General features: G+C 63.8%; 1 protein-coding gene across 5 annotated transcripts in view; it reads right to left on the bottom strand.

Moving 5' to 3' along the window:
- INF2 (inverted formin 2) overlaps nucleotides 1–25186 on the bottom strand; it is a 31685-nt gene extending 6499 nt beyond the window's left edge. For 2 of the 5 annotated variants that reach the window (XM_054530587.2, XM_063715754.1), the window contains exons 1-20: nucleotides 24909–25186; nucleotides 24236–24329; nucleotides 23748–23864; nucleotides 11607–12006; nucleotides 10152–10267; nucleotides 9918–10077; nucleotides 9426–9459; nucleotides 7194–7335; nucleotides 6371–6512; nucleotides 5426–6169; nucleotides 4846–4997; nucleotides 4701–4762; nucleotides 4050–4152; nucleotides 3730–3815; nucleotides 3247–3347; nucleotides 2009–2079; nucleotides 1830–1937; nucleotides 1305–1375; nucleotides 443–563; nucleotides 4–168 (exon numbers count right to left, since the gene is read on the bottom strand). In XM_054530587.2, the coding sequence (XP_054386562.2) occupies nucleotides 4–168; nucleotides 443–563; nucleotides 1305–1375; nucleotides 1830–1937; nucleotides 2009–2079; nucleotides 3247–3347; nucleotides 3730–3815; nucleotides 4050–4152; nucleotides 4701–4762; nucleotides 4846–4997; nucleotides 5426–6169; nucleotides 6371–6512; nucleotides 7194–7335; nucleotides 9426–9459; nucleotides 9918–10077; nucleotides 10152–10267; nucleotides 11607–11997 (2769 nt within the window). In that variant the 5' untranslated portion in view covers nucleotides 11998–12006; nucleotides 23748–23864; nucleotides 24236–24329; nucleotides 24909–25186. Of the gene's footprint in view, nucleotides 1–3; nucleotides 169–442; nucleotides 564–1304; nucleotides 1376–1829; nucleotides 1938–2008; nucleotides 2080–3246; nucleotides 3348–3729; nucleotides 3816–4049; nucleotides 4153–4700; nucleotides 4763–4845; nucleotides 4998–5425; nucleotides 6170–6370; nucleotides 6513–7193; nucleotides 7336–9425; nucleotides 9460–9917; nucleotides 10078–10151; nucleotides 10268–11606; nucleotides 12007–23747; nucleotides 23886–24235; nucleotides 24330–24908 lie in introns of those variants that run through there. The other 3 variants (XM_063715755.1, XM_054530585.2, XM_063715753.1) reach the window with 2 other exon arrangements.
- Nucleotides 25187–26121: the final 935 nt, after the last annotated feature.

Raw genomic sequence — 26121 nt, 5'->3', positions numbered from 1 at the left:
CACCTTCAGGGCGCGGAGGAATAGGTCCCGGAAAGCCTTCATGGTGCTGAATGTGTCCTCCAGGGACAGCTGCTGGGTGTCCTCACACAGATAGTCAGCCAGCTCCCGCTGCTTCTGCTCGATGGCGTCAAACAGCTCGTCCAGTGCCCGGAAGGCCGAGATGCTGGCCTGGGGGCAAGGGCACGTGTCAGTCCTGTGAGAGCCCCGCGCGGGCACCACCTGGGGTGAGGCTCTGAGTTGCGGGAGGGTGGCGGCCACAGGGACAGGCCCTGAGGATGGTGGTCTCTGAGAAGGAGCAGGGGCCTGTACCCTGACCATGCACACCTGGGGAAACTCGGTCCCCAGGATCCACCCTGGAGCCGGGAGACAGCACAGCCACTCGCCCGGCTCGCTCTATCAGGGCAGCCTCTCCTGCCAGCCCCAGGCCCAGGTACCCACTTGCCTGGAGGCGCTCGGTGTACTGCTCCTGGACCTCGGCCACGGAGGCAGACACCTTCCGCTCGGTCTCCAGAAGCTTCTTCAGGTTGGAGCTGGCCTCTGAGCGGATGATCTCCAGGTTGATCCTGAAAGGTGAGGACGGCCGGGCAGAGACAGCAACAGCTGATGTCAGCCTCTCTGGGACAGGGGAGCCCCTCCTGTGCACACCCCCCACCCCGGGTGCCCCACTGTGTACACCGCAGGCTGTACTCTGAGGCTGCACGTGCAGTGTTGGGGTTGAGCGCCTGTTCCAGCCGGCCCTCAGCCCCCTGTGAACATCTGGGCGGGGACCCTAATGGTCAGCCTGTCCTGCTTGCCTAGTTCTCCCCAAGGCTGAGCAGCTCCTGAGCCAGAGAACCTTCCAGGGCAGGTGGAGCCCAGGAAGGACCCTGTGCTAGGGGCCCAGACTGTGTAGTGGGGTGGCCCAGGCTGCCCTCCTGCCTGGGTTGTGTGACCCAGGAGGTGACACTGCTTTCCTGGGCCTCCGTTTCCTCATCTATACGATGAGGGAGGCCCGAACCTGCTCACGGCTGTCGTGAAGGTTCACCTTGTGAAGGGGCTGTATTAGACCTGCCCCTGGCGTGACCCTGACCTGGCCAGCCCTTGCCCCCTCTAGGTCTGTTTCCTTGCTTAAGTCAGAAGGGCAAAGGCCACGGCAGACCCGGTCCTGTCCCAAAAGGAAAGTGTTCTATTGGGCAGGGCTCCGCGGCGCCGGGGCTGCGCTGCGGCTGTGAGACCCAGCCCTGGCGGGCAGCCACCTCACTGGCTGGGGACAGAAGTCAGGCCCCCGCCTGGCTGAGGTGGGTGGGCTGGCAGGAGTTGCCTACCCTGCTGCTTGCGAGGGCTGCTCCAGGTCCCGGGGCAGCTGCAGGAGGTCGGGGTGGCTCTTTTCCGCTTCCTGCAATGGGACACGTGCAGTGAGGTCCACTGTGGCCACACTCTCCACCTGGGGATGCCCCTGTTCCCACTCCCCCAGCTCCACCCCTTAGCAATTAAGGTCCAGAAAACCCCCAGCACTCCAGACCCTCAAATCTTTCCCTTGGGCCTGGCTATGACTTTGTGATGTTTCTGCTTTTCCTAGGGACTGTCCCCCAGACCAGGGACAGATATCCTGGGGAGGGACAAGGCTCGTGCAGGGAAGCCAGTGCTGCAGGAAGGAAGGGGTGCTGGAAGGGGTGGGGGCGTGGCTCTGATTGAGGCTGCTGGCTCTAGACGGGGTCCTGAGACAGGGAGACCGGCGGCCTGAGTGGTGAGCACAGGGGGGTATGGCCTCTACGCCTCTACACTGCAGGTCCGGGGGGACTCGAAGCCCTCCCATCATGCCCCCGCTGGTGCCCGCCGCCACGGCCCACCTCCAGCACGTGGTGCAGCAGCGTCACGCGGTTCTGCTGGGACTTGGTCTCCGTGAGCTTCAGCAATGTGCTGATCTTGAAGCCGTCGGCGTCACCGGTGTGGCTGCCCTGGGAGGGGCAGGGAGTGAGTCTCGCCAGCCCCCGGCACCAGGTGGGATGGGGAGCTGCTCCTGACTTACGTAGTTGAGGAAGTTCCCAATTCTCAGGATCAGCTGGCAGAAGATGGGCAGCTGGCGGCTGGTGAGCAGGCCTGCAGGGGCAGCCAGGGCTGGAGAGGGGCTCTTGGTTTGGAGCCCCCAGATGCCCTGGCGGTGTGGTCCTGCTTGCCAGTGCCGCTGCACTCCCTGGCTCCTCCCCAGGCTCAGCCCAGCACCGGAAGGGTCACAGGACAGGGCTTGGGGGCTGCAAACCCTCCACCGATGGGAGTGGACACCTACAGTGTGCCTGACAGACGTGAGCTGTGCCTCACTGGTCTGTACCTGTCCCTCTCCCTGCCCAGTGGCTGTGGCAGGTCTCCGTGGATTCCCCTTTCAGAGATGGTGCCCGTGTGTGTGCACTTGTGTCTGTACATGTATGTGAGGGTGTGTGTGTTGGGGGGGCGTGTACATGTGTCTGTGTCCTGTGTGCATGTGTGTGACTGTGCTTGTGGGCTTCTGTGTGTGCACGTGCCCGAGTGGCAGTGTGCTTGTGTGCACGTGCCCGAGAGTGGCGGTGTGCTTGTGTGTGTGTGTGCGTGCCTGAGAGTGGCGGTGTGCTTGTGTGTGTGCATGTGCCTGAGTGGTGGTGTGCTTGTGTGCACGTGCCTGAGAGTGGTGGTGTGCTTGTGTGCACGTGCCTGAGTGGCGGTGCGCTTGTGTGTGTGCATGTGCCTGAGTGGTGGTGTGCTTGTGTGCACGTGCCCGAGAGTGGTGGTGTGCTTGTGTGTGTGCGTGCCCGAGAGTGGCGGTGTGCTTTTGTGTGTGCACGTGCCCGAGTGGCGGTGTGCTTGTGTGCATGTGCCTGAGAGTGGTGGGGTGCTTGTGTGTGTGTGTGCATGCCCGTAGCGGTGTGCTTGTGTGCACATGCCTGAGAGTGGCGGTGTGCTTGTGTGTGCACGTGCCTGAGAGTGGCGGTGTGCTTGTATGTGCGTGCCCAAGTGGCAGTGTGCTTGTGTGCATGTGCCTGAGTGGCGGTGTGCTTGTGTGTGTGCACGTGCCTGAGAGTGGCGGTGGGCATGCGTGTGTCTGTGCGTCCAGCAGGTGTGTGCACCGAGGTGGCGGCAGCAGGGTGGTTTCCGGAGTGGTGGTGAAGGCTGGCACCCTTAGGTGCTCTTAGCCGCCATTATGATATTGGCAGTAGCAGGGGCCCCGAGCAGCCCTCCGGCCCCAGTTCGGAGGCCTGTCCCTCCTGCACACGTGCCCTGCTTGGCCCCACTCACTTTCGCAGGCAGCCAGCACCAGCTGGGCCTTGGGCCGCACCATGTCCAGCACGGCGGCCGCGCCCTCACACAGCAGCATGCACTCGATTCGCAGCTGGTAGCTGGGGATGGCACAGACAAGGATCAGTGGCCTGCACCCTCCACCTGTCCCTGCCAGAGGGGCACTCAGCACAGGGCTCTGGCTTGGGTGGTGGGCAAAGGGAGGGGGTTTCCACCGCCAGCCCCATCCAACAGGCACCCTCCTGGGCCTGTGCAGAGCGGGATCCAGTTCCTCCAGAGGCCTCCAGCCCCATACTTTGAGGGGAAGGACTGGGGGTGGGGCACGAGTGATGTTTAGAAGCCCGACCGCTGCAACGCTGCTTCTGGAGCCCAGGGCAGCCATTGGCACAGCCCCTTCTCCTCCCTGGCTGGGCCCTGCTCCCTATTCCTGTTCTCCTCCCACCTGGGGCCCAGGCCCTGGGATCTGAAGGCGGCCGTGCTCACCAGGGAATGGCCAGCAGGAGGAGGTAGAAGTGGTCGGCGCTGGCCAGCTTGGCTCGCTCCTCTGTGAATGCCCGCAGGTTTTCAATCTGCCAGGAGGAGAACGGCGTGTGGGATCCCCCCACGCCAGCTTCCCACCCTCCCGGACTGCCCGCCGGGCTCAGCCCCTCCAGTGCCCAGCATGGCTCCCTGTGGCTCACGGTTCAGGGCAGAGGTGGGGCTGGGGTGCCTCCCTTCTCTCTCCCTGCTGGGAGCCCCCAGGACAGCCTCTCCCTTGGTTGGTGGCACTAACTGGGGGCGGGGTGTGGGGGTGGTCCTCTCACCTCGTGCTTCTCCGGAAGGAGCTTAAGGAGTTGTTTGAGAACCTCCACATCAAACTTGGTGGTATCCCCGGCCCGGATCATAGCAGCGACCTCCTCGTTGGAGCTGGAGCAGGGAGAGGACCAGGCAGGGGTGAGTGAATCATGAGTCACCCCCACCCAGCCTCTTTGGGACCCCGCCTGGCAGGGTCTCCCCACGTAGTCATGGGGTGGCCAGGGCAGGTGGGACACAGAGCGGTCGAGTTGTTGCCCACGGTCACGCGGTGAAGGGGACCCAGGCTGACTCCCATCCTCGCTACCCTCCATGGGCCCTGCTCAGAAGATGCAGGATGGGTCAGGTCCAGCCAGCTCCCTCGGGCCAGTGCTGGACACCCGCTGCAGGAAAGGACTCGGGGGCTGACAGTCAGGGCCCACTGGTTTAGCTGCTACTTGTCTGTGGCCTTGTGGGGGGAGGTCCCAGCGCTCTGTGCCTGGGAGCCTGGACCGCCCCTAGCTGGGGCAGCATAGGGTTATTACCCGCCCACAAGCCTGCCTAGGGGGTGCAGTGTGCACTTCCCATGGTGGCCTGCAGAGGGAACTGCTGGGCCCAAGTCAGGAGGCTCAGGTGGAGGTGAGGCTCCGTGGCCTGGGACGGGGGCCACCTCCGTCACTCACCACTTAAATTGCTTCAGGAAGATGTTGAGGTTCAGGCTCTTCTTGGCATCGAGGAAAGTGATCTAGAAAACCCCCCACCCAACAGGCTGGTACCGGAGGGTGGCCAGGCAGGCGGCCCCGGTCTGAGTCCCTTCCCCGTCCCCACCTCCTTGGGCTCCTTCCTGGCTCGGGTGGCCGCTGCGGTGGGCTCCTTGGGCTTGGCTGCAGGGAATGAGAACAGCCGCTCGATGCTGGAGAAGTCGGGCTCCACAGCCTCGGCGTCGGGGCTGCTCAGGGACGCCCACATAGAGTTGTGCTCTGTCGGGTGGGGACACGGCCAGTGAGGCTCTCGCAGCCCCGGGGCCTGGCGATCCAGCAGGCAGGGGCTGGAGCCTCCCAGAGGGTCTAAAGGATGCCCTGCCTGGGGCCCAGCAGGTCCAGCACACAGCAGGCACCCTACCTCCCTACCTGAGCACCTGTAGCCCGGGCCCCAGGGCACCATGGCACCCCGGATGCACTGGCTCACGGGAGCATGTGGAGGGGGGTCCTCAGAGGTAGCCCCTGCCCTGCTCCTCCCCCGTCCCCACCTCAACCACAGGCGCCGAGCCCAAAGCAAGGGCCAGGCTGCCCTGGCCACGCACGGGCAGGACGCGCACACAAGTTCCATGTGCCACCTGCCCCTCTCCCCAGCAGAGACCAGCCCCCGTCCTCGGAGAAGCTTCCCTTGGGGGTCTGGGGACCCTCACCACGTGCCACGTTGGATGGCAGCTTCTGCCAGTTCAGTTTCTTCATGCGCAGTGTGGGTGGGTTCACCCGCCGATGGCTGGGGACCCATGCTGAGCCCAAGCCGTGGTCTACCTGGGCCACGATGACCTCCTCCATGCCTCCTGCCACAGGGCGGCTGCAGGTGCAGGGCAGTAGTGGAGGTGGGGGTGGAGGAGGGCCCCAGCCCATACCAGGCAGCAGGGGTGGGGGTGGGGGCGGGCATCCCATGCCCGGGAGTGGTGGAGGTGGTGGGGGCAGGAACTCACAGGAGCCTGGCAGGGGTGGTGGTAGAGGAGGTGCTGGGGGGGCCATGGCCCCCAGGCCTGGCAGGGGTGGGGGTGGCGGTGCTGTTGGGAGGGCCTTAGCCCCCACACTGGGCAGGGGGGGTGGTGGGGGAGGGGGAGGGGGCGCGGCACTGGAACCAGGGAGCAGGGGTGGGGGTGGGGGTGGGGTGGACGCCTGCTGCTCCAGGGCTCTGGGCTGTGAAACTTTCAGGATGCTCTCACTCTGGGTGTGGTCCACGGGCTCGCAGGCAGCAGCTGCTGCTGGCTGCTGGCCCTCCACGCTGGGCTTGGGGGTTGTAGTGTTTTGCGGGGAGCTGCCCCTCTGGCTCTGGTCTAGGTTGGCTTGGACGCTTTTATGGGCCTTGACCAGGGGGCTCGGTCTGGGTCGCCCCTTGACAGACAGGAGCCGCTCAACCACTTCCTCCAGGGTGCATTCCTGAGCTGCAGTAGGGGATGTCCAGGGTGAAGGGAGAAGGGAGCAGGGGAGGGAGGCATGGGGGCTTGAGGAGGAGGCAGGAAAAAGCGGCCACCTCCCCTGGGCAGAGGATGGGTTGGGGCCAAGGACAGGCTCCCTCCCCCATGGTCTGAGACCCCAGTGTCTGCCCACCAGGCTGTGCCTATGCCCCTGCCCCGCCCCCTCACCATCGCTGGCCAGGAGCACGGCCCGGTTCACGAGGCTCTCCAGGGCCTCCCAGAGCAGCTGGCTGGAGCGGAGGGTGGGCTCCAGGTGCAAGAGGCCCTGCAGCACCGACAGGAGCTGGGCAGACACCGGGGAGCAGCTCACCTGGACGGGCGAGTGTGGGGTGCAGGTCAGCAGCCGGCCCCTCCCTGGTGGGCTAAGGACTGTTGGCCTGTCTGCCAGGGCGTCCAGCCCCATCACCCCCTCTATTCCCACGGATCCCTAGAGATGAGAGTCTCAGCGACTGTGGTACTGGTGACATGTGGGACTGTCCTGTGCATTATGGGATGTTAAACAGAACCCCTGGTCTCTACCTACTCAATGCCAATAGCACCCCCTGCCCAGCCGTGGCAGCCAAAAATGTCTTCAGATGTTGCCAGATGAGAGCTGCCAGGTTCAGGGAATGAGGGGAGGGCCTGAGCTTGATGAGAATTCAGCCTCTTAGACCCTCCCCAGGCCCTGAGGCCTCTGAAGCCCACCTCATGGGGACTGGACAGCTGGGGCCCAGGACAGTACGGCCGGCTGTGGGCCGCACTGGTCTTTGGAGCCCTGTCCTTCTGGGTCCTCTGGCCCTGGCTTTGCCCCTAGGGCCCAGCCCAGCCCCCAGGCTGCCTGCTCTAGGCGCCAGCTCCCTTTCCAACCCCTGGGCCCCAAAGCTGGCACCATGGCCCAGGTCACAGCAGGGTCTGACCAGGGCAGGGAGGACCATTCCAGGCCCAGCATCTGGACCTCAGGGCCACAGCCTGCCCTGCAGGGCTGCCCTCCGCCCTCCGGCCCCCAGCCCACCTTGTGGAACAGGGAGGCAAAGACCTCCTGGTGGCTGCTCATGTCGACCCCGCCAGAGACTCGCAGCAGCTCCTCCTCGTCCTCGGCTTTAGCCTCCTCGAAGGCCTCCAGCTGGATCAGCAGGTCGGCGTCCTCCAGGTCTCTGTGCAGGAGGGGCCAGGTGGGCTAAGCCTGCTGCTGCTGCTGCTGCCGCCACCAACATGCAGGAGGGGCAGCCCGGGTCGGTGCCAGTGTACCAGCCCCGCTCAGCCCACCTGGGACTCTGAGCCAGGCCGTGGCCAGCTGTGGCTGACATGTGACCCACACAGCCAGGGATGGCGACCTAAGAGTGGCAGCTCCCAGGTCAGTGCCTTGCGCCCTGCCAGGCTGCCCCCGGGTCACCAGGCATCTGCACGCCCCTGGGGAAGGGGTAAGGGTGAGTATTCCCACTCCCATCGAGTAACGTGCACCAAGGCCTGGGGAGGTGGCACACAATGGAACCGGGCCGTGACCTTGGGGGAGGGAAGGCCCTCCCCTGGGCGCTGTGTGACCACAGTGAAGACCACACCTGAGGTGGGTCCACAGGGCTGCATGGATACAGGAGGCACAGGGCTCTGGCCTGAGCAGGAGGAACCTTAAGTGTTCACTGGGCCTAGGACTTGCCAGTCATTTCAGTCTGGTCAATGAGCAAAGCCCTCCGCAGGCAGGGCCGGCCCCCTTCAGCCCACACTGGTGGGGCACAGGCACCCATGTGGGCAAACTTTGCCTGAGGCCATTTCTTTTTTTTTGAGATGGAGTCTCGCTCTGTCACCCATGCTGGAGTGCAGTGGTACGATCTCGGCTCACTGCTACTTCCACCTCCTGGGATCCAATGATTGTCCTGCCTCAGCCTCCTGAGTAGTTGGGATTGCAGACACATGCCACCATGGCTGGCTAATTTTTGTACTTTTAGTAGAGATGGGGTTTCACCATGTTGGCCAAGCTGGTCTTGAACTCCTGACCTCAGGTGATCTGCCCATCTTGGCCTCACAAAGTGCCGGGATTACAGGTGTGAGCCACCGCGCCTGGCTCTTGAGGCCATTTCAACACCAGGCATTCTAGCCCTGGGCTCCTCCAAGCTGATTTCCCTGGGTGTCGGGACACTCCCCTGAGTACAGTCCTGACTGAGGCCTGGGATAGAGCTTCTCAGCTATGTGGGTTCCCAGCAGGGCTGCAAGATTTAGCAAATGAAACTACAGAGTACCTGTTCAATTTGAATTTCAGACAAACAATGAATAACTTTTGGCATAAGTATATCCCATGCAACATCTGGGATATACTTACACTAAAATATTGTCTGTTGTGTATCTGAAACCTGAATGAACTGCATGTCCCATACAGTACCTGGCAACCCTAGTTTCTTTTTAAAAAAAATTTTTATTTTAGACTCAGGGGGTACATGTGTGTGTTTGCCACATGGTACACTGTGTAACGTAGGCAATGGCCTTCTAGGGCAGCGGTCCCCAGCCTTTTTGGCACCAGGGACTTGTTTTGTGGAAGACAATTTTTCCATAGACCGGGGTGACGGGAATGGTTTAGGGATAAAACTGTTCCACCCCTGATCATCAGGCATTAGATTGCCATGAGGAGTGCGCAGCCTGGATCCCTCACGTGCGTGCGCAGCAAGAATCTAATGCAGCGCTGATCTGACATGAGGTGGAGCTCAGGCAGGAATGCCCGCCCACTGCTCACTTCCTGCTGTGTGGCCGGTTCCAATAGGCCATGTACTGGTCCGCAGCCTGGGGGTTGGGGACCCTTGTTCTAGTGGGCCTGACACCAAGTAGCGACGAACACTGTACCCTGGAGGTAGTTTTTCAACTCTCGCCCTGGAGCCCGTGTCCCTGTCTCCATCTTGTGTCCACGTGAACCACCCTATAGTTCCCTCTTACTGGCATTTCATTTTCTGTTTCTGGGTTGGTTCACTTAGGATCATGGCCTCCAGCTCCATCCACGGTGTGCAAAGGATATGAGCTCATTCTGTCCTTTCTATGGGTGCTGCAACCCCAGTTTCTGTGGGCAGCTGCCAGGGACAGTGAGCTGGATGCTAGCCTGAGACCTGGCTTCTGGCTGGACCCCTGGGGTTACTCCAGGGGAGCCACCTCCCTGCCATCTGGAGGTGCTGCTTAGGTGAGGTGGCTGAGATCCAAAGGGCAGGTGGGCCTGGCTTTGGGAGCAGGAGAGGCAGCCAGCAAGACCGCTACAGTGGGGACTCACCGCAGGCGAGCCAGGACGTCCAGCAGCTGCAGCCCTAGGAAGGGACGGACAGGGTCAGAGGGTTTGGAGGCCACTCCCCGCCTTCCCCATTTCACTTCTGCCACCCAGAGCACCTGGCCCTGCTCTGCTGCACTCATGGGACACCAAAGACCTGAGGCTCCAGAAAGGAGACATCGTGCTGGACACAGTGATGCTGACTCAGGGCTCGCCGCCAGAACAGGCAGGGCTGGAACGAGGTCTCAGGCCCTCTGGCCCGCTCCACTGCCTGGCGAGCCTCATAACTGAGAACGGTCCAGGGTTGACCCCCAGGCGTTCTGAGGCCTGTGTCCATTGAAGGGGCAGGTGGTGGCAGGCCTGAGATGGCGCCTTCCTCTGGGGCCCTGGGTCGGGGGCAGGTTTTGTGGCGCTCCCACCTCCCAGGTGGATGCAGCATGGGATGCGCTGGCCAAGAGGCGGGCAGAAGCGGGCATGCAGCCCAGGGCGGGTGCTTACCAATAAACTCGTTCCGCAGCTGGGTGCGCGTGCGCAGGTCCTCGGGGCCCAGGATGACGGCGTTGATCACGCTAAGCAGGGTGACCACGTAGGGCACGTTGTCGCTGCCGGAGAGCTCGTTCATGACAATGCTGAAGCGGTACTGCTGGCTGCACACCGTCTGTGGGGAGGGCGGGGTCAGGGCACACCCAGGTAGGGAGCCCCATGTGCCCAGGCCCAGGCCCTGCCGCCCACCTTGTAGTGGTCCAGGGCGTCCAGGGTCAGTGCGTGGCCCTCGGGAGAGTAGATGCACAGGGCGGCCAGTAGCTCAAACACCTGCTTCTTCACCATCACGTTGGATGTGTCCAGGGCTGCCAGGGTGGAGTGGGCAGGCTCAGCAGGGCCAATGCACCCCTTCCCATGCCTGTGCAGCTGGGCTCAGGGCTGGGGCTCTGGGCCTGGCAGGCAGATGCCAGGGGGTGCCGGGCACTTGTCTGTGGCCCACAGCAGTGCTGAACAAAGGGCTGGGACCCAGCGAGCTGCCCACTCCTCGGTGTCCTAGCCCTGCTCCTGGACCACAGGGCCAGACCCTGCAGGGAAGGGCTTGGAGGTAGCTGCCCCATCCTGTCACTGGCTCTGGGCCCAGGTTTTCTCCCAATGCAGCACTTACTGTGTTTATGGCAGACACAACCTCATTCCTATGAACCCCTGCCTCCCACCCCATCTGGAGCTGTGAAAGTTCTGGGGGTGTCTCTCATCTGACCCTGCTGAGAACAATTCACAAAAGACTCCACAGAGGGGCTCTGCCAGGCCCAGGTTGGGGAGACAGGCTGAGAGTGGCTGGCCTCTACACCTGCCTCTGTCCCCTGGGTCCGACAGAAACGAGGCGCCTCTGGCTTGCTTGCCCGCACAGGTACCTGCCGCCCCCATGGGCCCAGCCCCGCCCATCACTGCCCACCCTAGCTCATCCCCAAGCATCGGTGGGACCTGGCAGCAGCCATGGAGTGGCACAGCAAGGGTTTCTCTCAAGGGGCCGGGACTAGCTTTGGGCACAGCCTGGGGAGACTTCCTGGAGGAGGGGAAAGTGAGCTGGGGCTTAAAGGCTTAGCGCAGGACCTTGGAGGACGCAAAGGCAGAAAACACGAGCAGAGGCAGAGACCAGGGGCCGGCCTGCCTTCCTGCCTGCCTGCCGGGGACGAGTCCCCTGGGTGCTGGAGTAGGGGACAGGGTGGGGAGGAAGGCGCTGGGAGTGGAGGGTGACACCATCAGTAGGTGTGGGCCAGACCTGAAGGGCTCTGTCTGGGCTGAGGCTGAAGGGCTTGGAGCCAGGCAGGTGTATGTAGGAGCCACTTGGGTGGATTCGCATCTCTGACTCAGGTGTCAGGTGACTCCTGCCGCCGAGGTGTGGACAAGGGCAGAGAGCCCATAGGGTGGGAGCCAGCACAGGACGTGGAGGAAGGGTGGGGCACAGCCACCGAACAGAGGAGCACAGAGGGACCGCTGATGCAGCAGTGCAGGGACTGGGATGACCTGGAAGCCTCAGACTCGGAATCAATGTGAAAGTTTTTCCTGAGCCCAGGAAGCCCTCCTTGCCTGTCTGGCTGCGCTTCCTCCCGGTGGGTCCCCAGGCTTCCGGGGGCCTTTTGGGCCTGAAGCCTCATACCAGGTCCCTAGCGTCCGCCTGGGCGGCCCTCCCGCACTGCGGCTCACCCTGGGAGAGCTGGCGCACGTAGCCCTGGTTGCTGAGGATGTACTCGATGCCCTGCCGCGAGTTCATGACGGCGCGCACGCAGCTGACGCAGGTGAGCTGCAGCAGGGCGTCCGAGATGCGTGCGACGCCGCGGCCCGACAGCCGCGCCAGCGCCTCGAGCAGCAGGTCCAGGCCGCTCTGCTCCAGGAACTGCACCATCCAGCCGCCGTCGCTGCCCTCCAGGCGCTTGCGCAGGCCGGAGTAGTTGACCACAGAGGGCATCTGGAGCAGCCGGATGCACAGCTCAGGGTCCGCGCTCTCCAGGTTGGCCTCCGTGGGGTCCGAATCCTGTGGCCCCAGCTTCTCCTTCAGCGCTGCCCACTTGCGCTGTGCGCCCTCCTTCACCGACATCTTGCCGAGCTGCGGGCAGAGGGCAGGGAGCCGTCAGAGGGGAGGGGATGGGGGCTGTCCTCCTGGCCACCAGTGCGGGCGGGGCCACTTCTCTGGGTCTCAGTTTCTCTGCTGCAATTCCTGCTCACGTGCCATGCTGAGGGTTAGGGGTAGCACTGTGTCCCTCACTATATCTTAGGCTTCTCTGTACCCATCCCTGACCGAATTTCAGCAACTGAGGCGGCAGCAGGAAGGGCCCCACTGCGCGCATGAGGACCCCGGGGCTCAGGGCTGGGAGGGGAGGAGTCGGCTCAGAAACCTGCACCGCGAGGCCAGCACGGTCCCTGCAGACTGACGGGACCGGATGAGCTTGGGGAGGACTCGGGGGAGCGGGAGGCTCCACTGGCTGGAACATTATCCATGGTAATGATGCAACAAAACGGCGCATCCGAGGCTGCCTTATCTCACCCCAAGGCACTTCCCCCGCCCCAGTGGACAATATGGACAGGGAGATTCCAAACCTCAGGCATGCCTGAGTTGCCCACAGCGTCAGCAGCGTGGCTGGGGAGGAGGGGCGGCTCCCGGGTCTCCCCTGGGCCTCAGTCTGCCTATCCGCACGTGGGTGGGGGGCTCACACCAACAGGAAGACAGAGACCCTTGGCACTCAGGGTTTTACCAGGATTCAGTCGCAACAGGTCTGACACCAGCCCTGGGAACACTCGGGTAACAGGCCCAGCCCAGAAGAGCCCCAACACGTGCCTTTCCCCAAAACAGAACAGCAGGACAGGCGGGTTGCACCTCTGACACCAGCTCCACGCCACCACATCCCCCCAGCCGCTGTCCCCAACCACAGACCCTGGGAACTGGCCTCGAAGGTCAGGGGCATCCCAGGCCCTCCTGCAACCATGTATGGCTCAGATCTTATATTTAGCGTCTGAGAACGGCAGCGTGGAGCCTCGGGGAGGGAGCTCGGGGCCGGGCCTGGCAGGGACACGCTCTGAGCCTCCACCCTGGCCCGGCACTCTCTACCCTGGCCCTCGGCTTCCTACCACCTCCAAGGCAGGCACTTTATACCTCCCTCAACAGGTGGGGAACTGGAGGCGGCTGGGTCCCAGAGAAGCTGGGTCTGTGCCCACAGTCCCACATGGCTTTTCTTCAAGCGCTGCCCAACCCGGTAAGTCAGGGGACCCCAGGCCGAGGGGCATTTGAGGTCACAGGAGCTGAGCGGGGTCGAGCACCCAAGCGCCTGCCTCCCCAGGAGGCTCTGGCCCCAGCCCCACTGCTGTCCTCACCACTGGAGGCCCTTCTTCCCCTCCTGCCTAGGGAGTGTCCTGGAGCACCTGCCCTTGAGGTCTCAGGCCCACTCTCCAGACTGGCCCACGACCACGCCTGGTGTTTCTGCAGTCCAGCCCCTACTCCCCGCACTGCCCCTCAGCCCTCCGCCTGTCCAACTGCCCCGGGGGGCCAGTGAGCTCCTTTGCGGAGGCAGCCTGACAGGTGTAAGCCAGAGTTCTGATCTGCATGTCCCCAGCTCGGGCCCTCGCCAGCAGACCTGGGCCCAGTCACTCATCCTGCCTAGGCCTCAGTTTCCTCCTCTGCACCTCCAGCATCAGGCTGCCAGGAGCATCCTGAGAGGCTGTCCTTGGGCTGCCCCTCCTCCCTGAAGGGGGTCCTGGTCTGGGCACTGTAGAACGGAGAGCCCAGAGCCCCCGGCCCACTGTGGTTTTAAGCCACTCACCCAGGCCCAGCCCTCTTGGTCACCCAGTGGCTGTCCACTCACCCAGATGCGCAGGACCTTCCGGCCGCCTCTGCCCACCCACTCTGGGCCCTGCCCTGGGCTGCTCCTCACGCTCCCCTGGCTTCTCATCGCTGCTGACCGCTGAGCTGCCAGAGCCACCCGGGTCCCTCCCAGGCAGCCTCAGGTCCCCAACGCCCCTCCTGGTGGCAGGAGGGTTGCTCCCACCACTGTGAAGAGCCAGGCAGCCGGGCCTCTGCATATATTCCCACCCACCTTGGCTGTTGCTGCCTAAAGAGGCCCCAGAACTGACCCTCCTTTCCCCCCCCGCCTCCATTGGCCGGAGTCCCTGTCCCCTTGGCACAGGCTGAGTGGACGGAGTTATGAACTCTCCCAGGCCCGGCCCCTGGCATCCAGAGTGTCCTCTCCAGCCAAGAGCCCTGGGGGTCCCTCCATGCAAAAAATCCTGACCTTTTAGAGACAAGCAGTGCTGCTGACAGCCACCGTGCCCCAGGCCCCAGGGTGTCCCTGGACACAGAAGGAGCTCCCTGAGCTGAGTACTGTCCCTCTTGGCACTGCCCAGCGCTCCTTGCCCTGTGCAAGCCCCTGAAAGACCCCAGTCAAGAGGAGCCCCCTTGGTCAGTGGGGTGGAGCCACGGTGGAGGAAACTGGCCCTCCTGCCCATCAGGTTCCTGTACCCCCGTGCCTGGGTGCCCAGCTCTGTGTCTGAGCTGCCCAGCTCTGTGTCTGAGCTGCCCAGCTCTGTGTCTGAGCTGCCCAGCTCTGTGTCTGAGCTGCCCAGCTCTGTGTCTGAGCTGCCCAGCTCTGTGTCTGAGCTGCCCCAGTGGGCCGTGCCCCACCGGGTGCTGTCTGGGGGCAGTGAGTGTAGCAGGGCCTTGCTGGGCTGCGGCCCGGCATAGACGGGGCTCCGGCTGAGGACCCGGAGGCTGAGGCCAGAGCTGCTTTCCTTCTCCTGTGATGCCACCAAGGCTGCCCGATCTCATCCAGGCCCCCCGGTCAGGCTGGACACGGGGAATGTTCCAACTGCTTTTCAGCATGAGGCTGAACCTGCAAACACACTATGGCCAGACCGTATATGCAGCACTGTGACCTGCAATCTGGCCACTGGCCCCAAATGGCCGGGACCTGGTTAATAACTGACAGCTTCTGTGATTTTTTCCCATCTCATAGGAGCCCAACTTCCAGCCAGCAGCCTCTCTCAGGGCATCCCCGAGCCTTCCCTGTGTCTATAAAAAGCTTTCTATGTATAGAGTGAAGTATCCATATGAGAAAACCATGAGGCTTCCCACTTCCCCGCCCGCCTGTGAGTCTCTGCTAAACGCGGGTGGCAGTGGCCGACTCCCTGCTACAGTGAGCTCTGCACAAACAGCCTTGCCTGTTCTCACTGGGGGGTGGTGTCCACTTCTGCAAGGATTCCAGAAGGAATCCACAGTTTACTGATCTCAGGGGCACGGGGCTATGGGGAACAATACGCTGGAAGGCGCCAGTGCCAACTGAGAAGGGAAGGGGGCGGGAGTCTCATTGCTGAGCTGTGTGCCCCTGGGCAGGCTACCCTTCCCCTCTACTCTCCATCTGGAAAGTGGGTTGGCGGGGCCACCAGCGTAGGAATGTGTCCTCAGAGCTCCCCAGCCCCGGCTGTAGGGCGTGGCCACTTCCCCACAGGCACAGGAATTTGCGTTCTTCGCAATCTTTTCTACAGCCGGCACCAGCTCTGGCTGAGGCAGGGCAGGACCATCCAGGCTCTGCAGGGCCCAGTACCCATGGCTCAGACCAGACACCATGCCTCGGACAGCAAAAGGGTCAGGGCACCAAGAAGGGGTGTCCCATCCACCCCACCCCCGGCAGTCCACCAGCACCAATGGAACTGCACAGGGCAGGGTCTTCTGCAGATGAAGACTCCGAGGTCTGAGGGGCTCACCCCACGCATGCTAGTGGGACATCACCACGGTTCTTCAGCACTTGCTTTTGTCAACCAATAGCATGGGGCTTCCAGAGGACGGGGCCATGCCTCTCCCCTCAGACTCCAGCTCCGGCAGGCAGGGTCCCCCTCTGGGCCTGGGCCTGGCCAGCCTGGTGTGGTGATGCCAGCACCTCCATCCGAATGCCTACACGCTAGGGCAGCTGCACTGACTCTCGGGAAGCCACCGGGCCACCGCCCCGCCTGGCAGTCAACAGTCAAGCTGAGTGTGTGTGGTGTGGGTGGGGATAGGTCCATGCTGGACCTCACTAGACCTGCGGCCATGTGCCTAGCCCCTGCGGTGCAGACAGAAAACCAGAGCCAGGGAGTGTGGGCTCTCGAGGCAGGCCCAGCACCGAGCTGTGGAGAGTAGCTGGGGGCTCCTGCATGGGCCCATGGCCCTGAGCGGCATGCAGGCGGGGTTAGGGTACGCAGGCTTGAATCCCAGCATGTGAGGGACCTGAGCCAGCCACTGAAGCCCCCAGGTCTCGGCTCCCTCACTTGCCTCCCAAAAGCCAGGTGAGGATGGCCTTCCACAGCACAGTGTGGGGGGTCCTATGCCCTCGGCCAGCACCAGTGGGCCTGGAGGCCCCGCTGTGACATGTTCTGAGTCTGCCTGGGACAGCCCCCTCCCCTGTGAAGGCCCCACTGGTAGGGAAGGGAGAGGTCTGCCTGGGTCCAGGCCCCCACGAGGAACAGGCCAAGCCCTGAGCCTGGCAGCCCTGGGGCGGCAGGTACTGCCTTCTGTGGCTGGGACGAAGGGGCTCTGGGGACCCTGAAGCAGTGGCGGGGGTAGGGCAGGCACCGGCTGGGCACATGAGCACCTGTGGGGGGCCACTGCCTGGGAGTGGGCAGGCAGCTATGGTGTTGCCCTTCTGGCACCGGCACAGGGCTGGGTGCTTCTGGGCCCTGAGCCAGCGTTGGTGGTGGGGGTGCAGGGAGGGAGCTTGTCTTCCACGGGGTGGGCGGGCAGAATGGCAGGAGAGGATTCCGGAACTAGGAGGCAGGGGCTGCCACACTGTATTTTTAGCTCCTCCGAGAGCCCCAATTTTTCCACTGCTTGGCAACCCATGGATCTCCAGGACTGCACGCGTTCCTGGCAGCACCCTGGGGTTCTCGGCAGCCCAGGCCCTGCAGGGCAGTGGAGGCACCTGGAGCTGAACCTGTCCTGCCATGATTCCCATTCCCCTCCCTCACACTCAGACTCCCAGCTCCTTTGAGCCTCCAGCATGTGTCACCTTCCCCACCAGGACAACAGCCCCTTGAGGGACCTTTACTGACCTGGTGGCTCACCGACTGCCGGCAAGGCCCAGGGAGGGCCTGTGCACAGGGGGCCTCAAGGCAGGTGAGGATGGGGGTCCACCCACTGCCACCTGTCCAGGGGCATGGGGCGCACTGGGCCTTGGTGAGGGCTGGCTGTGTCCTCACTGTCACACCCAAGAAGCATTTCAGCCTCATGCCGCCTGCAGTCCCCAAGATCTGGATGGAGTGCAAGGCTCCTGCCTCCAAAGCCCTCCAAGATCTTGAACTCCGCTTGTTGTGCAAAGAGGGCCCCCGGGTCACTGTGGGGACCCACAGCAGGACAGAAGGGTCCCCTGGGAGCAGGTGGGCAGAAAGGCGCTCTCAGCAGCGTCATGATCAGAAGACAAAGATGGGAAGCAGGCGGCATGGTGACGGATTTCAATCACATGGTGGGTGTGATACCACCAGGACACCTGCCCAATCACTAACTGAAGCTGCATCTCGGATGAATATGGTCGTTTTATACTGAGGAAGAAAGCAAGCAAAATGATCAAAAGACAGCAACATCTCACAGAGGGAAGCTGGGCTCAGAGCAGTGGCAGCCCCTGCTTGGGTCACCCAGAGAGCAGAGCTGGGAGCCAGGGGTCCTTCATGGCACTCTGGCAAGTGTCGGTGGAGGCGGCTGGGGGGTCTGGGCTGGCCAACACTGAACGCCAGGGGACACCACTGGTCCGGGAGCCAGGCTACAGCTGGGCTCTCTGTGTCCCCAGGATCTAGGGCAGACAATGGGCCTGGGGGAGGTGCATCTTCCTGGGTTAGGAACAGAGCCCTGTGGAAGCCACAGGGAGGAGGGCTCTGTAGGGGGGGTGGGGGGATGCAGCAAACAGGAAATGCCCCGGCTCACTGGGAGGAGGGCTCACTGGGAGGAGGGTCGGAAAACGCAGCCCAGGCAAGGGAGGACAGGAAGGGCGGAGGCCCCATGCCAGGAAGCCCGGCTCTTGCTTCCACCTGCACTGAGGGTATGCAGGGCCTGGGCGGGTGGGCGGCTCACCAGTCACCGGATGGGCCTTCTCCAGGCCACAGTGTCTCCACTGCACAAAGAGCAGGGCCAACGGGGTGCTGCCTGAGGGCCTGGTCACCTCTGGCATTCTCAGGGGTCTGGGCTGGAGTCTGGGGGCCCAGGGAGAGGCGTGGGGGGACGAGCGGCTGCATTGGAAGTACTTCCTGAGCCTGAGGGCCTGCCAGCACCTACCATGGCTGTGGCTGGGAGTGGCGTGTGCAGATCTATGGTTAGGGACTGGGGAGGGCACAGGGCCTGATCAGGCCCTGCAGGTGGCATGAGCCCAGGGCTGGCCTATCACAGGCCCCAGACGTACCCTGCAGGCGGTCTGCTGGGCAATGAGGGCAGGTGGCCAGGAGCACGAAGACCAGGAGCTCATCACCAGAATCCCCCCACCTGGGTTTCCTCCCCCCAGACCAGACACACTCAGAGATGCCTCCTTCGAGGCCCCCGGGTCCCCCTGTCCTCAGAAAAGGCCTCCCTCAACCTGGGAGGGGGAAGGGCAGCAGCTCGTTGGAGCCAGGCCCCGGCTTCAGGGATCAGGTCCTGATTGCTGTGTGCCTAGCTGGGCCCCAGGGTGCCCAGCCCCCACCCTGCCTGTGCCAGGACAAGACGGCTGCCCGCTGCCTGCCCACGAGCCAGGCTCCATGGTCCCTGCCCCCAGCCCACATCCCCACTAGCAGCTGCCTTCCCAGGAGCAGGGAGAACAAAGACAGATTGAGAGTGGGGGAGAGGCTGAGCCTGCGCACCCAGCATGGCCAGGGGCTGCTGCCAGGGCCCAGGGTGGGGGACAGCTCTGATTCTGGGTGAGACCGGGCTCTGCCGCTGACCGGCCTGTGACCCATAGGATCTCCTGGTTCCCGTCCTCAAATGCAGATGAGTGTGCCAATGCCAACCCCACAGCTTACTGACAGATCGACGAGATGCCGCCTGTAATGCCAGTGCATAACCACGCACTGACCACCCGCCTTCCCGCTCAGCCCACCTCCTGCTTGGCGGCTGGGACGGAGCTAGGACGTTGCATGAGTCTTCCCAGCCCCTGCTCAGCATCTTTTGACCTCTGCTCCAGGCAGCCAGTGCCAGGGAGCCCGTCAGGCCCAACTGGGCAAACAAGATCCTCAGTGTGGGTGCAACATGCCGCTTGGCAATGCTTGCTGGGACACGAGGGTGCCAGGGGCCTGGGACAGCCAGGCCCATTCTGGACTCAGTTTTCTCATCTGTAAAATGGCCAGGATGTTCTCCAGGGCCCCGTAGCTCTGACCTGGGTTGGCTGAGCCAGCACCGCCCATGTGGCCCCTCCTGGGTCCAGCCCATGGCTCTGCCAGCTCCTGCAGGCAGACCCTCACTGTTCTGCCTACGCCTCCACAGCCTGGCCTGGCCCAGGCAAGAGGCAGCCGGGGGGGGCCCTCTGCACATGGAAGCATAGGCAGGGGCCCTGGGTGTCCCCAAGGGGCTCCCGTTCTCAGGCCACTCATGTCTGTGCACAAGGTGGAAGTAGAGGCAGGTGGGGACAGGTGGCTACTCCCTCACCCCTGCCCTGTGTCCTCCTCCCAGTGTAGGCTGGGTGCAGGCGACAGTCTGAGCTGTGCCTGGAGCAGGAACAGGGACCCAGGGGCACAGAGGGTGGGACAGGCAGGCTGCACACCGAGGCCATGTCCCAGGGCCTGCAAGGACCCAGGTACAGATGGGGAGATGGAGGCCAGTGGGATGCTGGCCCTCCTCGCACAGCTGGCCACGTCCACCCCCGACCCGGCGAGGGCCAGGACAGCTCAGGCACGAACAAACCCCTGCACCACTGGCCATGCCCACTGGGATGCCATGCGTGCTGGGTGGCCGGCCACTGGCTGGGCAGAGTGAGGGGCTGGGGCTGGCCTCTGCCCACAGCAGCCGAATGGGGGCTTGGAGATGATACAGAAAAGCCACTACCCAGGGCTGTGTGCTCAGTGGCCACTGCTTCTCTCTCCCTCCCTCCTCAACTGTGCCCTCGGTTAGCCTCAAAGCTAGGCTTTGACACTAGCCCTCATCTGCAAAATGGGAAGCAGACAGCCTGCCCTCCGCCCCCGGTGTGGCTCCTGGTTGAGTTCTGGCCACCAAGGGCTGCCTGGGGGCCTCTGCCTTCACTGTGAGGTGGGCCCGGGGCAGAGCCCTGTAACAGTAGGGCAGCCTCCAATCCACCCCACCCCCTCTCCCCCACCCCACCTCTCCCACTTTGGACCTTGGGGTGCTCAGACTGTGTCCAGGTCACAGGAAGCAGGTGGGGTGGTAGAGCGCTGTCACAGCATGGGAGCAGGGGGTCCCTGCCCAGGGCACCAGGGCCAGGGGCCTTGGCAGCATCTTCCCGTGTCCCTCTGACCCTGCGAAGGCCTTGATCGGCGGCCGGGAGCCTGGCTAGGCCTCCAGTGGTGCCCATCTGCTCCTTCCGGGTCTCCATGCCATTTCCAACAGACAGAGGTTGCGGCTGAGGGAGACAGAGGGTGCCCCAGCCACGGCCAGTCACTCTTCTGGGGTGAGAACAGGAGTGAACTGAGGGCACAGAGGCTCGGGGCGGCCCAGCCTGGCCCTTCTCTCGGGACTTTCCTGGCCCCTCTCTCTCCCTCCCTGCTGCCTCTGGGAAAAGCTGCAGGCGAGAGAGGAAAGCAGTCTTGGCCCTTGCCCTTGGCCATTCTGTCCTCAGGGCCGCCACGCTAGTCATCCCATCCGGGCTGCGACCACGCTGGTCGTTCCACCCAGGCTGTGACCGAGGCCGACTGGCCGGGAGGGCTCCGGGGTCCAGGCTGGCCCTTGGGCAGTTGTCTGTCTGCATGGGCTGCTCTGGAGTGACACAGGTGGTTGCCTGGAGGGCGGGCCTATTCCTGCCCCACCAACCCCTGAGTTTGGAGGCCCGGTAACGGCTATTTGACCAGGACAGGCCTGTCCTATTCCCAGAGTGGCAGTGCCAGCACCCTGAGCCTACCCCAGTGGTAGCAACAAGGGGTGGGGGGCCTTGACCTCCAGCTACTCTGTGGGGCCAGCCCATTTGCACCCTGGCCCCCAGTAAGTGCCCTGTACCTGCCTGGCACAGTGCTGAGTAGGGCTGGGCTCCAGGCTCTGGGCACAAGGGCAGATGCACACAGTAGGGGCTTTATCAGCACCTCCTGGCAGAATGGATGGCACTGAATGTAAAATGGCACTGACTGTCCCATGCCTCATCTGTGAAATGAACACTCCTGCAGGACCCACGCCGCGCTGGGAGGGATGAGGGTGGGAGACCGTGCAGAGGGACTCGGCAGGTTGGCTCATTCCTTCCCTCCTCACCCACTCACCCACCCAGCCCACAGACCCTGCCCAGGCTGGTGTGAATGGTGAGTGGACAGGCCCGGCCTGAGGCTGGCCCTCAGGGACTGACATGAGCCCTCAGAGGGGTGACCCTGAGTAGCCCCTGTGGTTCCTTATTTAATTACAGCTTAGAAAGGGCTGTGAGAGAGGAAGGCCCCTCAGGAGAGGACAGGCACCACCAGTCTGCCCTGCTCTCCTGGCCTGGTGGTCACCAGGGTATACTGGCACTGGGCTGGGGGGCAGCTGTGTGAGCAGACCCCACCCCAGCTCAGGACTCAGGCTGTCTGGGTGCTCAGAGGCAGACCAGGCAGGACTCTCTCTCCTAGGGTGAGGCTGGCAGGAGTGGAAGCTTCTCTAACAGGGGGCCAGGTGGTTGGACCCTGCTCACCCCTCCAGCAACAGGGAGCCCGCGCCCCTGCCCTCTCTCCTTCCCACCGTTGGTAGGACTTTGTCTTTGACTTTAGGTGTCCACTAGGCCTGGGTCTGCTGTGGCCCCTGGAGACTACCCTCCAGAGACTGGCTCGTATGTGGCCTCCACCTCCCGGCCTTCCCATCCACCATCCTGAAAACAGAGGTGGGTGTGCCTTCTCCAGTGTAATGTGTCCACTGGGCCATGAACCACACACCTATCAGACACCTGCTGTTTGCAAGATGGAGGTAGGGGAGGGGCTGGCAGCAGGGAGTCAGATCTCATTCCTGACTACAGGGAAATTTGACCTCCAGGCACCAGCAAAAAGCCAGGGGCTTGAGCTTACTTCACTGTCCCCGTCCAGAGCTGGGCCAGCTGCGTCCTGCCCCACACCCACAGGCAGCACCACATCACTTTCCAGTCACCACCCACCCCTCCCGCAGCCTGCACGAACCCCATAACTTTTCCAACCCAGGAAGTAACTGCACTTTGATGGAAGGCGCAGAGTCTATTTCAGGTAGGAGCTTCCACGTCCCCACATGTGCGGTGTGTGTCATTCACTTGACAGCCGTCAGCTCCTCCACAAAGTGGGCGCTCACCTGAAGGTTAACTCTTCACTGCTCAGGAGCCCTGGAGGTGGAGGCTACAGTAGCACCTGGCCACTTGGTCTGTCCCCACTAGTGACACCCCCTTTGCCAGGCTGCAGGGCCCATGACAGTCCAGGGATGGGAGGGCAGGGCCTGGGCAGGGTTCAGCTCCCTCAGGTTCCAGGAGGGCCCACTGCACCAACCTGGCTTTTAGAACAGAAAATTGCTGCTGCGCTGGTAGGGGTGGGAGCAGTGTGAGGTCTCAGACCCCAGGCCTGGAACCCAATGCTGCTATTTGCTGCACTGGGGGCAGAGCACCCACACCCTGAAAGCCCCTGGCTGGGTGGCACCCTCGGGGTCTGAGGCGCTGCTCTGGGACCCCACCTTCCCAGTGCAGGGTGGCAGGGAGCAGATCCCAGCCTGAGCTGCTGTCCCACCCTTCAGAGTGCAAATGTGGAAACTGAGGCCTGAAGAGGGCAAGTATCCTGCTCCATTCCAGTGCCAGAGAGAGGGGCAGGGCTGGCAGTAAGGGAATTTCCTACGTCCAGCGCCTTCTGGGTGTGCCTGACCTCTGGCCCGGTTCCTGGGTTCCTGGTTCCCTGCCTGGGCAGGGTCTCTGCCTCTCTGCCTCCTGGTGAGTCCAGCTGGAGTGGGCAATAATGCTGTGGTCACAGCTGAGCTGTGGGAGCCCTGGGTGGGGAGCTTGAGCCCCGGAAGGCCGAGACAGACAGACAGACCACCCCCCACGCCTGTGCTCCCCAGGGGGGACTGGGGGTGGTCAGGGACACAGCTGGTCACCCTGGCTTCCCCTCCTTAGTCATGGTCACTCCTGGGGCGACTCCCCAGTTAGAGGGTTGACGGGTGGGTCTGGGGGCGCACAGGGATTGGCTCCTACCCCACCCAAAAGGAACAGAGAGCTGTGATGGAGGCTGATTCCCTAAGCCTGCCAGCGGTTGGGGGTGGGGAGGGCCCCCTGTGCGCCCACCTGCGAGTGGGCAGCTGGAAGCCAAGCAGTCAGGGTGGGGCCGCAGGCCGGCGCGCACCTCGGGGTGCCACCCGGGCGGCGGACCCGAAGTTGAAGTTTATTTTCCCAACTGTGGCTGATTCATGGTCAGGATGTGGCAGCCGCGAGGCGCAGAAATCCCGCCTGCCCTGGGAGTAGGCCCGGCCGACCCTGGGCCCACCACTCTGCAGGCAGTGCGCGTTCGGGCGGTGCCTCGGCGCGGAGGACCATAGTCCCGAGCGGGGCGCGCGGAGCCGGGGGGCCAGGGGCGCCCTGGGGTCCCCGCCCGGGAACTGTACCCTGCGCCGCGGGACCGCCCGCCGCCACCTGGGCACACACGCCGCAACCCGGAACCTCACTCCTGGACCCAAGCACGCCCCTGCCTCCTCCCGGACTCAGTTTCCCCTGAGGCTCCTAGCGGACCCCGAGGCCAAGGACTTACCCGGTGAGGCAACGGCCAGAGGGCGGTGGTGCGGCCGGCGCTCCGTCCGGGGCCGGGTCAGGGGCTGCGGGCAGCCGGTGCCCACTGCGGCGCTCCGCAAAGCTCGGACGGTGGCTCCTGGCGGGCGCGGGGCGGGCGGGGCGGGCGGGAGGAAGAGGAGGTGCCGCCCCGCCCGTCAGCGGCCACGTGGGGAGCGAGCGCGGGCCGGGGGCGGGGCCTGGGGGGGGTCCCTGGGGGTGGCCCCGCCCACTGTGGCCGGTCCCTGAGGGCGCTTTAAGGGGTCTCCCCACGCCCGTGAACATCCTGGCCGCCCCCTCGCGGTCCCCGCTGGCCTTGCTCCTGGTGGGCGGAGATGGGGGTGGGACGCGCAGAGCGGGGCCGTCCCCCGCCTCAGCCCCCACTGTCCGCCCCGTCCCTGCCCTCCACCGCCTCCAGTCCACCTACACCCCCATCCTCCCGGTGGCACTGGCTTCCCAGGCGCCGCTCACCTCTCTCTGCCCCGGCCCGGGACTCCTGTTCCAGCCAGCCGGATCCGCAGTCCCCGCGTCCGGGGATCCCTCGGCAGAGATGGCTCTTCCCAGGCTTTGGGGAGAGAGAGCCTACCCATCAACCAGCCCGCCCATGTGGCCTTCTCTCCGCAGCCCTGCCTGACCCCCTTCCACCCTTGATGGGGTCTCGGCGGCCTTGGGCAGCCGCACTTCGCCGGTTGGTGGAGGCAGTTGCATGAGGGCCGCGGAGGTGTCGCAATGGGGTGGGTTTTCTCTGCCACCCCTCTGCAGTCCGGCCTCATCTGTCTCCTAGATTGAGGGGGGCACCCATCCCCCCACCGCCGACATTGACCAGCGTGGGGCGTGCCCATAGTCGGCTCTGAAAGCCAGCCTGGTTGGATGAGAGCCAGGCCCCAGCTCTGGAAGTCCCTTCTGACGTCTGACCCTCAGTCAGAGCTGCAGGAAGCAGCGCACCAGGCCTGGGGTTTGGGGGCCCCTGGCAGCTAGAGGGAGGGCAGAGGGAGGCAGGCCTGGGGGAGCCCCCGTGTGACGTGTGACAGAGCAGACACAACCCCTGCCCTGAGAACCGGCGGCAGCACTCCCTGTGCGGCCTCAGGCTCGGATATGACCCTGTGGAGCCTCAGTTTCCCCATCTGTAAAATAGAATAAGTACCCATAAGGGCTGGATGAGGCTCACGAACATGCAGATAGTGTCTCCACTCGGAGTCCTGACATCTCTCTCCAGAGGGCCTGCTGTGTGGGCCGTGGCGGCCAGGGCTCAGGGTGAGGGTGAGGGGAGAGAGAAGGGCTCATGAATGGCTTCCCAGCCCCAAAGCAGCTTCTGCTTTGAGGCCAGCTGCATGTCCTTTGGCTTCGGTGTGCCTCCACTCTGGTGGGGATAAGCCCGGAATTGCAGGCTGTGTCTGTCTGCTCCCTGTGCGGACCTTGCCCTGCCCAGCAGCCCCAGCCCCGGAAGTTTGCTGGCTCAGCCCCAGTGCAGGAGCAGCTGCAGGCAACAGCCCCGGGTGTGCCTAAGGAGCCAGCCAAGGCAGGCGCTCACTGGACACCCTCCAACCTGGGCGGCGGCTGCTCCTAGACAGGCAATCTGCAATTCTTGGAATGCACCTGGAAGGCCTGCCGCCGGCCCTCCACACCGGGCTCCAGGGCCCCTTCCAGAGCAGGAGGCCTTCCTGCCCTCCCTGAAGCTGGGCTTTGGGTCTCCTGGTGCACTCCTGGACCCGAGCATTGGTGCCTGCCCTGGCACCACCTGAGGGTGGGGTGGAGGGCACGGGCGGGGCTGACTCATCTGTGTTGGGAGCTGATGCCTGGCAGCCCTGGCCAGTGGGTGTGTTTGTTGATCCAGTGAATGGAGGAATGTGGGGAGGTTGGTGGGGAGTGAGCTTTGACCTGCAGCCGCCTCCCCTGTCCACCTGCCTGGGGGGAAGGCAGAGTCCTGAGCCTCACTCAGAGGCTGGAGCAGGAGGCCAGGTGTGGGCGAGGGGTCCACCTTTCCTGCCCTGATGGGGGAGGGAGGCCCAGCGCCCCCAGGGCCGCTTCTGCCTGGGGCTGTCTCCCTTGCGCCCAGTCATGCTTCCGAGCTACACACCTGGTCCAGAGAGGCCAGCACAGGCCGGAGCAGGGTGAAGAAGGTGGGGTGAATGTGATTTAGTTGGAGAGAGGTTGGAGAAGTCCCTGGGGTCGGCAGGGAGCGCAGAGGAGGGCTTTGGGCCCTGATTAAGAGTGTGTGTGCGCGTGTGTGTGTGTGTGTGTGTGTGTGTGTGTGTGTGTGTGTGTGTGTAGTGGAGGCCGAGGTCAGAGGTCTGGGTGGGTGGAACTGTGGACACTGAAAGGGGGTTTTCCGTCAGGCTTGAACCCACCATGCCCGG

The sequence above is a fragment of the Pongo abelii genome, chromosome 15 (genome assembly GCF_028885655.2).
Source record: "Pongo abelii isolate AG06213 chromosome 15, NHGRI_mPonAbe1-v2.0_pri, whole genome shotgun sequence".
Lineage (NCBI taxonomy): Eukaryota > Metazoa > Chordata > Mammalia > Primates > Hominidae > Pongo > Pongo abelii.
Note: the sequence above shows the minus strand (reverse complement) of the source record. Positions and strands in the feature narration are given on the sequence as shown.